Source organism: Bombina bombina, chromosome 8 (genome assembly GCF_027579735.1).
Source record: "Bombina bombina isolate aBomBom1 chromosome 8, aBomBom1.pri, whole genome shotgun sequence".
NCBI classification, from domain to species: domain Eukaryota; kingdom Metazoa; phylum Chordata; class Amphibia; order Anura; family Bombinatoridae; genus Bombina; species Bombina bombina.
In genome coordinates this window covers 289,764,923-289,777,793 of record NC_069506.1, presented here as the reverse complement: position 1 = coordinate 289,777,793, position 12,871 = coordinate 289,764,923, and the positions used below count along the sequence as shown (strand labels likewise).

At 42.6% G+C, this 12,871-nt stretch overlaps 1 protein-coding gene across 1 annotated transcript in view; it reads right to left on the bottom strand.

The window, feature by feature from the left end:
- DISP3 (dispatched RND transporter family member 3) overlaps positions 1 to 12,871 on the bottom strand; it is a 284,421-nt gene that overhangs the window by 137,978 nt on the left and 133,572 nt on the right. Inside the window, exon 7 of the mRNA XM_053690067.1 lies at positions 3,590 to 3,735. Within this exon, the coding sequence (XP_053546042.1) occupies positions 3,590 to 3,735 (146 nt within the window). The remainder of the gene's footprint in view (positions 1 to 3,589; positions 3,736 to 12,871) is intronic.

Below are 12,871 nucleotides of genomic sequence, written 5' to 3'. Positions count from 1 at the left end.
GCTAAGTCTAACCCTAACCCTAACACCCCCCTAAGTTAAATATAATTTAAATCTAACAAAATAAATTAACTCTTATTAAATAAATTAATCCTATTTAAAGCTAAATACTTACCTGTAAAATAAACCCTAAAATAGCTACAATATAACTAATAATTATATTGTAGCTATTTTAGGATTTATATTTATTTTACAGGCAACTTTGTATTTATTTTAACTAGGTACAATAGCTATTAAATAGTTATTAACTATTTAATAGCTACCTAGTTAAAATAATTACAAAATTACCTGTAAAATAAATCCTAACCTAAGTTTCAATTAAACCTAACACTACACTATCCATAAATTAATTAAATAAACTACCTACAATTATCTACAATTAAATCAACTAAACTAAATTACAAAAAAACACTAAATTACAAAAAACAAACAAACACTAAATTACAAAAAATAAAAAAAGATTACAAGAATTTTAAACTAATTACACCTACTCTAAGCCCCCTAAAAAAATAACAAAGCCCCCCAAAATAAAAAAAATGCCCTACCCTATTCTAAAATAAAAAGTTTACAGCTCTTTTACCTTACCAGCCCTTAAAAGGGCCTTTTGCGGGGCATGCCCCAAAGAATTCTGCTCTTTTGCCTGTAAAAAAAAACATACAATTCCCCCCCAACATTACAACCCACCACCCACATACCCCTAATCTAACCCAAACCCCCCTTAAAAACCTAACACTAAGCCCCTGAAGATCTCCCTACCTTATTTTCACCACGCCGGGTATCACCAATTCCTCCAGAAGAGGCTCCGAAGTCTTCCTCCTATCCGGCAAGAAGAGGTCCAAAAGAGGCTCCGAAGTCTTCCTCCTATCCGGCAAGAAGAGGTCCAGAAGAGGCTCCGAAGTCTTCCTCCTATCCGGCAAGAAGAGGACATCTGGACCGGCAAACATCTTCATCCAAGCGGCATCTTCTATCTTCATCCATCCGACGAGGAGCGGCTCCATCTTCAAGACCTCCGGCGCGGAACATCCTTCTTCAACGACGACTAGACGACGAATGACGGAATAGCCAATAGACACCGAGCTCAATCTGATTGGCTGATTGGATCAGCCAATAAGATTTTTCCTACCTTAATTCCGATTGGCTAATAGAATTCTATCAGCCAATCGGAATTCGAGGGACGCCATCTTTGATGACGTCCCTTAAAGGAACCGTCATTCGTCGTCTAGTCGTCGTTGAAGAAGGATGTTCCACGCCGGAGGTCTTGAAGATGGAGCCGCTCCTCGTCGGATGGATGAAGATAGAAGATGCCGCTTGGATGAAGATGTTTGCCGGTCCAGATGTCCTCTTCTTGCCGGATAGGAGGAAGACTTCGGAGCCTCTTCAGGACCTCTTCTTGCCGGATAGGAGGAAGACTTCGGAGCCTCTTCTGGATGGATCGGTGATACCCGGCGTGGTGAAGATAAGGTAGGGAGATCTTCAGGGGCTTAATGTTAGGTTTTTTAAGGGGGGTTTGGGTTAGATTAGGGGTATGTGGGTGGTGGGTTGTAATGTTGGGGGGGTAGTGTATTTTTTTTTTAGAGGCAAAAGAGCAGAATTCTTTGGGGCATGCCCCGCAAAAGGCCCTTTTAAGGGCTGGTAAGGTAAAAGAGCTGTAAACTTTTTAATTTAGAATAGGGTAGGGCATTTTTTTATTTTGGGGGGCTTTGTTATTTTTTTAGGGGGCTTAGAGTAGGTGTAATAAGTTTAAAATTCTTGTAATCTTTTTTTATTTTTTGTAATTTAGTGTTTGTTTTTTTTGTAATTTAGTGGGGTTTTTTTTTTTGTAATTTAGTTTAGTTGATTTAATTGTAGATAATTGTAGGTAGTTTATTTAATTAATTTATTGATAGTGTAGTGTTAGGTTTAATTGTAACTTAGGTTAGGATTTATTTTACAGGTAATTTTGTACTTATTTTAACTAGGTAGCTATTAAATAGTCAATAACTATTTAATAGCTATTGTACCTAGTTAAAATAAATACAAAATTGCCTGTAAAATAAATATAAATCCTAAAATAGCTGCAATATAATTATTAGTTATATTGTAGCTATTTTAGGGTTTATTTTACAGGTAAGTATTTAGCTTTAAATAGGATTAATTTATTTAATAAGAGTTAATTTATTTCGTTAGATAAAAATTATATTTAACTTAGGGGGGTGTTAGGGTTAGGGTTAGACTTAGCTTTAGGGGTTAATACATTTATTATAGTAGCGGCGAGGTCCGATCGGCAGATTAGGGGTTAATACTATTTATTATAGGGGTTTTGAGGCAGGAGTGCGGCGGTTTAGGGGTTAATACATTTATTATAGTGGCGGCGAGGTCCGGTCGGAAGATTAGGGTTTTAATAAGTGTAGGTAGGTAGCGGCGACGTTGGGGGGGCAGATTAGGGGTTAATAAATATAAAATAGGGGTCGGCAGTGTTAGGGGCAGCAGATTAGGGGTACATAGGGATAATGTAGGTTGCGGCGGTGTGCGGTCGGCAGATTAGGGGTTAAAAAATTTTATTAGAGTGGCGGCGATGTGGGGGGACCTCGGTTTAGGGGTACATAGGTAGTTTATGGGTGTTAGTGTACTTTAGAGCACAGTAGTTAAGAGCTTTATGAACCCATAGAGCTCTTAACTCCTGACTTTTTCTGCGGCTGGAGTTTTGTCATTAGAGTTCTAACGCTCACTTCAGCCAAGACTCTAAATACCAGCGTTACAAAGATCCCATTGAAAAGATAGGATACGCAATTGACGTAATGGGATCTGAGGTATGGAAAAGTTGCGGCTGGAAAGTGAGCGTTAGACCCTTTCCTGACTGACTCTAAATACCAGCGGGCGGCCAAAACCAGCGTTAGGACCCCCTAACGCTGGTTTGGACGGCTAACACAGAACTCTACATCTAGGCGATAGTTAAAGTGTATAAATACATATATACACACATACATAAATACATAGGTACACATATATAGACCTTTATAATTTTTTTAAATAATGTTATTATGAGTGTATATGAACATTGTAATGTATTTTTGAGGTGTTTTGTGCAACATTTATGTTTTGCAAAACATTTAACCAGAGCTCTGAAGTTGCGGTAATCATTCTAGTGTAAATTGTGATTGTGCTCACGTGATCGTGTTTACTTTCAACAAGTAATACGAGTGGTAATCCCGATGAGCGTAAACCGTCTGGATATATTCTCTATCGCTCAGACGCAAACATTTGCTCTCCACTCGTAATCTATCCCAATATGTATTTATATGTGTTTATATGTGTTTATATGTGTTTATCCTCTTCTGCTATTGTGTTCTATCAACCCTTTTAGAAAATAGTAATTATCGCTCTATATATAACTGTAACCTTTGCGAGAGGTGACTCGTTTTACACTTTCATTGAATCAAACAATTTCTAGGACGCAGTGTACATACATGACCAAAAGTGCTATATAACAGATTAAATAAATCATAGGAAAGCCAAAAGAAAATGTTGTCTTATTCACATGGGAATACAGTGTTTGTAACTAATTTAGCATATCAGACATTATGTACACACAAGTAACTATGACCACACTTACCAGGGTCGTCTTCCACTGTCAGGAGGGGGATATCATCGTCTAAATACTGAACAGTTCCTTGGATTGGCCGGGATGACATATCCTGAGCCAGGAGCAAGTCCTCATATACATTCAGTGTGTTATTTTTCAGGCAGTGTTCACTGCAGCTAAACACAAAGAAAACATATTATTGCTTACGTGTAGTTACTAAGTGTAGTTACACAATTACAGAGCTATAAGCAAAAAGCAGAGGGAGACGGATACTGAACAGTAATTTAGGGAAGAGATGTAAAGTGAGTGGATCATTTCAAAAGCAAAAGGTTAAAGTGAATTACAAACTATAAGTAGAATTTGTTAATACTGTGCAATAAAAACTACACAGTGATAAACTCATCTCATTAATAGTTTGTAAATGTGTCTTCTGCAAACCATGTGCTCAGCATTCTCCTGGGAATATTACTTTATAAGTCTTCTTAATTACTGCACAGATGAATTCTACAACAATGTATGCTATACACCCTAATTTACTAATAGATATATGCAAAGAACCGGCATGTACTTCTAGTGTAACCTCAAAAGTCACAGTCCCTAAATGATTTATATTACTAGATAAAAGCAAATCTGAAGAATGTCTATAAATGTCTCTCAAGCAATCTTCAGAGACTCAGAACACAACTGCAGACTCGATTTACACAAACATTTTATTGAGGATTAGTTCATACTAATAATGGGCTAGATAAGAAAAGACGCACTACTGTTAGTGCAGGACACTATAAGCAATATACATATACAGTGGATATAAAAAGTCTACACACCCCTGTTAAAATGTCAGGTTTCTGTGATGTAAAAAATGAGACAAAGATAAATCATTTCAGAACTTTTTCCACCTTTAATGTGACCTATAAACTGTACAACTCAATTGAAAAACAAACTGAAATCTTTTAGGTAATGGGAAATAAAAATAAAAAAATAAAATAATATAGTTGCATAAGTGTGAACACCCTTTTATAACTGGGGATGTAGATGTGTTCAGAATTAAGCAATCACATTCAAAATCATGTTAAATATGAGTCAGTACACACCTGTTATCATTTAAAGTGCCTCTGATTAACCCCAAATAAAGTTCAGCTGCTCTAGTAGGTCTTTCCTGACATTTTGTTAGTCTCATCCTACAGCAAAAGCCATGGTCCGCAGAGAGCTTCTAAAGCATCAGAGGGATCTCATTGTTAAAAGGTATAAGTCAGAAGAAGGGTACAAAATAATTTCCAAGGCATTAGATATACCATGGAACACAGTGAAGACAGTCATCATCAAGTGAAGAAAATATGGTGCAACAGTGACATTACCAAGAACTGGATGTCCCTCCAAAATTGATGAAAAAATGAGAAGAAAACTGGTCTGGGAGGCTGCCAAGAGGCCTACAGCAACATTAAAGGAGCTGCAGGAATATCTGGCAAGTACTGGCTGTGTGGTACATGTGACAACAATCACCTGTATTCTTCATTTGTCTGGGCTACGGGGTAGAGCGGCAAGACGGAAGCCTTTTCTTACAAAAAAAAACATCCAAGCCTGGCTAAATTTTGCAAAAACACATCTGAAGTTTCCCAAAAGCATGTTGCAAAAGGTGTTCTGCTCTGATGAAACCATAGTTGAACTTTTTGGCCACAATTCCAAAAGATATGTTTGGCGCAAAAACAAAACTGCACATCACCAAAAGAACACCATACCCACAGTGAAGCATGGTGGTGTCAGCATCATGCTTTGGGGCTGTTTTTCTTCAGCTGGAACTGGGGTCTTAGGTCAAGGTAGAGGGAATAATGAACAGTTCCAAATACCAGACAATATTGGCACAAAACCTTCAGGCTTCTGCTAGAAAGCTGAACATGAAGAGGAACTTCAGCTTTCAGCATGACAACAACTCAAAGCATACATCTCAATCAACAAAGGAATGGCTTCACCAGAAGAAGATTAAAGTTTTGGGAATGGCCCAGCCAGAGCCCAGACCTGAATCCAATTCAAAATCTGTTGGGTGATCTAAAGAGGGCTGTGCACAGGAGATGCCCTCAGATTCTGACAGATTGTGTTTTTGCAAAGAAGAGTGGGCAAATCTTGCCAAATCAAAATGTGCCATGCTGAAAAACTCATACCCAAAAAGACTGAGTGCTGTAATAAAATCAAAAGGTGCTTCAATAAAGTATTAGTTTAAGGGTGTTCACACTTATGCAACCATATTATTTTAGTTTTTTATTTTTATTTCCCTTTACCTAAAAGATTTCAGTTTGTTTTTCAATTGAGTTGTACAGTTTATAGGTCACATTAAAGGTGGTGTGTAGACTTTTTATATCCACTGTATATATATATATATGATTTCTGTATAGGGGGCGCAGGTCCAGGGGTATCTTTTGGCTCAACTGAGTGCCTCTGTACAACCGCCACTTCCTCCAATATGAAAAAATACTTCTGGCGACATTAGGAACAAAATTCCATGTGTGTATAAAGAATAAAACCCAAAATTTATATTTGCAGGTTACTCACTGGGATAAAATTCAGATATCAACAATGCAATAAAGGCCAGTAGATTCTTCTCTTAAAAAGAACAGCTTTTATTCTTTTGTCTGAACACGTTTTAACAATCTCGTTGTCTTTCTCAAAAACAATAAAAAACATCATATATGCATATAATGTTCTGTAGGTATGTGTTTATATGTGTATAAATGTATATACATGTGAATTTATGTGTTTTATGTGTATATATATATGTGGAATGATGTGTTTATACGTGTATATATGTATCTACATATAGTTGTGCTCATAAGTTTACATACCCTGTGTCACGCCGCGCCGCTCTAGCCGTTGCTAGGGGTGCGGCGTCTCCTTCCTGCTCATTGCCAGGGGCAGTGTCGGACCTGGCGCCTCCTTCCTGCTCGTTGCCAGGGGCAATGTCGGCTCAGGATACGTGCGGCGCTGACGCCATCGCCGCACGCTCCTGATGCTGCTGGGAGCTCTCTGGCGCGAGTCCTGCGCCTATTTAAACCCTGCACTAACGATCTGTCACTGCCCAAGTATAGGTGTTACTCTGTGTGCTCCTGGGTGTGACAGATCGTTCTATACCATTGTTGCTGATCCTGCCTGTTACTGACTACTCTACCTGCCTTAACCCTTTAACTGCTGGACTGATCTTTTGTTGCTGAACCTGCCTGTTGCTGACTACTCTGCCTGTTTGTCCCCTGAATTGCTGGATTGATTTACTGCTGCTGAACTCTGCCTGTCTGACTAACTCTGCCTGTTTAACCCCTAAATTGCTGGACTGATATATTGTTGCCAAACCCTGCCTGCCTTGACAATTCTAGTGGTGTGCCCTTGGACTGCTTTACTGTTGCCGAACCCTGCCTGCCTTGACCATTCTAGTGATGTGTCCTTGGACAGCTCTGCCATTGCCGCTGGGGACTGTCCTGCCTGTGGTGAGTGCCGCTCTCCTCATCTTCCTAACTTTCTCTGCTCTGGGATATTCCCTATCATTCCGGCTCGACGCCGGGATGACAAGACTACTGGCCGAGTTCAGTCTGATAGAGGAGTATCCCACGAGCATTACATTATACTTGGGCCATGCAGCCAGATGAGATGGCACAAGCTGTTTATCTTCAGGGACAGATGTTGGGAACCCATACCACACAGTTGCAGAATATGGATTCCAAGCTAGAAGCTATTACTGCTCAGCTCTCGTTACTAGTTGCAGCAAGGGATGCCGCTCCTGTTGCTTCACCACCAGGCCCTACTCCCAGTACTGTGACTTCTTCCTCTGCTTCTGGAATCATACCCTGGATACCCTTGCCTGACAAGTATGAAGGTACTACTGATTGCAGGGGCTTTCTAAACCAATGCAGGCTGCACTTCCGCAACGATCCTCACACCTTTCAGTCTCATCAGTCAAGGATGACCTTTATCATTTCTTTGCTAAAGGACAAGGCCCTAGCCTGGCTCTCTCGTCTTTTGGAACAGAACGCTACACTCCTGCATGATGCTGATGAGTTCATATCTGCTTTGTCTTCTTTGTTTGGGAATATTCTCTCCTGGATCTCCGCCAGGGTATTAAAACCGTGGCACAATTTGCCGTTGAGTTCCGCACCTTGGCACTTGAAACCACCTGGGATGGCAGTGCTCTCAAGGCAGCCTTTAGGAGGGGTCTCCATGAACGCATCAAAGATTAACTCGCTTATCATGATATACCTTCTTCTTTGGATGACTTTATAGTGCTTTGCATCAATCTGGACTCTTGCTTTCAGGAAAGGCAAGCCGAGAGAGACAGAACAAGGAGGGTCCTTCCCTCCTGTCCTCCTATTCACCCAGTTTCGGCAGCATCCGCTACCCCTTAAGCAGCTCCAGTTACCTCGGTAGAGGAACCCATGGATCTCTCCTCCTTCAAACCCTCAGAGTCTGAAAGGCAGAGAAGAAGGAGACTGAGGCTATGTTTTTATTGTGGATCTAACACCCACCAACTAAAGGACTGTGATGTTCGGCCAGAAAAAGCCAATGCTTAGAAGAAAACAATGGGTTACATCTAAGCATGGTCTCAACTAAATCTCCTCACTCTTCTCGAATCCTGGTACCTGTTACCATTACCTTCCTTCAGAATACAGTCCACACTCAAGTCTTTATTGATTCAGGGGCAGCTGGAAACTTCCTGGATCACCGTTTCATGATTCAAGCTGGTATGCCTCTTCTACAGAAAAGACATTGTCTCAAAATAACTACCCTGGATGGCACCCCCCTAGGTTCGGGCCTGATTAATTTCGAGTCAGCACCTCTAACCCTGACTGTGGGAGTCCTCCAAACTGAACAGCTGCAGTTTGAGGTTATTCATTCCAAAGCACAGCCTGTCATCCATGGTCTTTCTTGGCTTCGGGTACACAATCCATGGTTCGATTGGACTGAGGGACAACTGGCCTCCTGGGGCACCCCCTGTTTCCACTCCTGCCTTGCTAAAGTCATTCCTCTGACCCGTATCCCCATAGCCACTATACAGACTCCTCCAAATCTTCCCTCAGTATATGCGGACTTCACTGATGTGTTTGAGAAAAAAGCAGCCGACATGCTGCCACCCCACCATCCTTACGACTGCAAGATCGACCTCTTTCCCGGAGCCCCACTTCCCAAAGGGAGGACTTATCCACTCTCCAAGGCTGGAACCAAATCCATGGAGGAGTACATACAAGAGAACCTAGATAAATGTTTAATTCGTCCTTCCTCCTCTCCTGCTGGGGCCGGCTTCTTTTTTGTCAGTAAGAAGGATGGTGGGCTCAGACCCTGCATTGACTACAGGGCCTTGAACAACATAACCATCAAGAATCGCAATCCCATACCACTGATCACCGAACTGTATGACTCGCTCCAGGATGCCCGCTTTTTCACAAAACTGGACTTACGTGGGGCATATAATCTGATTTGCATCTCCCCAGGCCACGAATGGAAGACCGCCTTTAACACAAGATCTGGGTATTACGAATACCTTGTAATGCCCTTTGGGCTGTGTAACGCCCCTGCAGTCTTCCAGGCATTTGTCAATGATGTCTTCCGTGATCTCCTCAACCGCACTGTCATCGTTTATCTGGATGATATCCTTGTTTTCTCTCCCACTTTAGAGGAGCATCATAGGCATGTGAGACAGGTGCTTCTTTGCCTCAGGGATAATTCCTTGGTAGCCAAGCTAGAAAAGTGCGAGTTCGATCAAGTGCAAATCCAATTCCTTGGTTATGTCATCTTGAAGGAGGGTTTTGCCATGGATCCTGCTAAACTCATCGCGGTACTAGAGTGGCCTCAACCTACCTCTTTAAAGGAATTGCAGAGGATTTTGGGTTTCTCAAATTATTACCGCAAGTTTATAAAGAACTTTTCTCAAAAAGTAGCTCCTCTCACTGAATTAACAAAATGGAACAAGGACTGTAAACATTGGCCTCCTAAGGCCGTCAATGCCTTCTCTTGCCTGAAAAAGGCTTTCTGTTCAGCTCCTGTGCTCCGCCATCCTGATCCTGACCTACAGTTTACTTTAGAGGTTGATGCCTCCGAGATAGGGGCTGGAGCAGTTCTCACCCAAAGGGACCCTTAGACTTCCAAATCACACCCTGTAGCCTTTTACTCTAAACGCATTACCCCTGCTGAGAGGAACTATGATGTTGGTAATCGTGAACTCCTAGCCATTAAGATGGCCTTAACTAAATGGCGACATTGGTTAGAGGGCACCGCTAATCCTATTCAGATTCTCACCGACCATAAGAATCTGACTTACCTAGAGACTGCTTACCGACTCAATCCTCGACAGGCCAGGTGGGCCTTGTTCTTTTCTCATTTTAACTTTGTGGTCACTTATCTTCCTGGGACCAAGAACAAGAAGGCGGACGCCCTTTCCCGTCAGTTCCCTCATTCAAGTGATTCCTCAGAAGCTCCTACTGAACAAATCATACCCCCCTCCTGTGTGTTTGCTCAATACTACCCTTCTGCAGAGACTGCAACGTGCTCAGTCTAGTAAACCTCCTGGAGCCCCCATGTCCTCCGATATCCTCTTTGTACCCCGGAATCTACGTATCCCTGTGTTAACCTGGGCTCATGATAGCAAACTCTCAGGACATCCCGGTTCGACTAGGACTTTCAAGCGTCTTTGGTGGCCTACTATGAAGTCTGATGCACAGGATTATGTCAAAGCCTGCACACCATGTGCTGCCAACAAGACTCCCTGATATTTACCTCCTGGCTTGCTCCAACCATTGTCCATTCCCAAACAACCATGGACACATATAGCAATGGACTTTATTGTGGATCTTCCTTCTTCTGACCACCATACAGTCATCTGGGTTGTGGTAGACCGCTTTTCCAGACTGGCTCACTTCGTACCACTAACCAAACTACCTACTGCTCAAGAATAATCGTCCCTTTTTCTCTTGCATGTGGTATGACTTCATGGCATTCCTGTGAACATTGTTTCCGACAGAGATTCACAGTTTATCTCTGCCTTTTGGAGGGTCTTTTGTAAATTGATTGGAACCACGGTTTCCTTGTCTTCTGGCTACCATCCACAGACCAAAGGACTAACTGAGAGAGCAAACCAGGATCTTGAAGCCTACCTTAGAGCCTTTGTCAATGCTAGTCATACCAACTGGTCTGAGTTGCTACCCCTAGCTGAGCTGGCAAGAAACACTCATTGGCACTCTTCCCTTAAATGTTCTCCATTTCAAGTCGCAGCAGGATATCAACCTTGTGTGTTCCCTCTCTTAACTCAATCCACTGGGGTGCCTGCCACAGACTGACACGTCACTGGACTCATCACTCATTGGCAACGTATTCGCTCTCAGCTACGTTCAGCTGTCTCTAGATATAAGAAGTTTGCTGATCGTCATAGGACTTCTGTACGTGCCATTTCAGTGGGAGAACGAGTTTGGATATCTACTCAACACATGCGTCTACGTCAACCCTGTCACAAATTGGGGCCCAGATTTATCGGCCCTTACAAGGTCCTGAAAAGACTGTCTCGTGTTGCCTGCAAAGTGGCCTTGCCAAAAACCCTACGCATACATCCAGTTTTCCACATCTCACTGCTTAAACCATACATCAAGAATAGATATACCCGGCTCCGAGCTCCTCCTCCTCTATTCCTGGTCTGTGGGGACCCCGAATATAAGGTACCTAAGATCCTGGACTCCAGATACAGGTGCAGACAATTGCAATACCTGGTACATTGGAAGGGTTACTCCTTGGCAGATCGTTCCTGGGTCCCTGCCCGTGATGTGCATGCCCCATCTCTGGTCTCCAAATTCCATGCTGCTCATCATTTGAGGCCGACTCTGGTTCTGTGGAGGGGGCTATGTCACGCCGTGCCGCTCTAGCTGTTGCTAGGGGCGTGGCGTCTCCTTCCTGCTCATTGCCAGGGGCAGTGTCGGACCTGGCATCTCCTTCCTGCTCGTTGCCAGGGGCAGTGTCGGCTCAGGATGCGTGCAGCGCTGACGTCATCGCCGCACGCTCCTGATGCTGCTGGGAGCTCTCTGGCATGAATTCTGCGCCTATTTAAACCCTGCACTAACGATCTGTCACTGCCCAAGTATAGGTGTTACTCTGTGTGCTCCTGGGTGTGACAGATCGTTCTATACCATTGTTGCTGATCCTGCCTGTTACTGACTACTCTACCTGCCTTAACCCTTTAACTGCTGGACTGATCTTTTGTTGCTGAACCTGCCTGTTGCTGACTACTCTGCCTGTTTGTCCCCTGAATTGCTGGATTGATTTACTGCTGATGAACTCTGCCTGTCTGACTAACTCTGCTTGTTTAACCCCTAAATTGCTGGACTGATATATTGTTGCCAAACCCTGCCTGCCTTGACCATTCTAGTGGTGTGCCCTTGGACTGCTTTACTGTTGCCGAACCCTGCCTGCCTTGACCATTCTAGTGGTGTGTCCTTGGATTGCTCTGCCATTGCCGCTGGGGACCGTCCTGCCTGTGGTGAGTGCCGCTCTCCTCATCTTCCTAACTTTCTCTGCTCTGGGATATTCCCTATCATTCCGGCTCGACGCCGGGATAACAAGACTACTGGCTGAGTTTGGTCTGATAAAGGAGTATTCCACGAGCATTACACCCTGGCAGATATTATGATTTATTTGCCATTTTTCAGAGAATATAATTTTCTTTCCCCATGACTCAGAATCCAGAAACGTCAGTGCAACACTGGATGAAAGATGCAAGGGTCTGTCAGGAGTCCAGAAACCTTTTATACACACACACACTAATTACAAGCAAACAGATCCCAGGTGAGGATGGTTACCTTTAATAGCCATTCAAACCCCTTTTGTTAACACGGTCATGATATCCGAAGTCCTGAAGTTAAAGGGACACTGAACCCACATTTTTTATTTTGTGATTCAGATAGAGCATGCAATTTTAAGCAACTTTCTAATTTACTCCTATTAGAAAATGTTTGTCATTCTCTTGGTATCTTTATTTGAAAATCAAGAATGTGAGTTTAAATGCTGGCCCATTTTGGTGAACAACCTGGGTTGTTCTTGCTGATTGGTGGATAAATTCATCCACCAATAAACAAGTGCTGTCCAAGGTGCTGAACTTTCTTTTTCAAATAAAGAAGAACAATTGATAATAGGAGTAAATTAGAAAGCTGCTTAAAATTGCATGCTCTATCCCAATCACAAAAGAAAAAATTTGGGTTCAGTGTCCCTTTAATGCACATCAGGATTCACTCACAAGCTAACTTTTTGCTTTCAACATGCAATACGTGCGCCAACCCACCTGCTTTAAAGCTTACATTG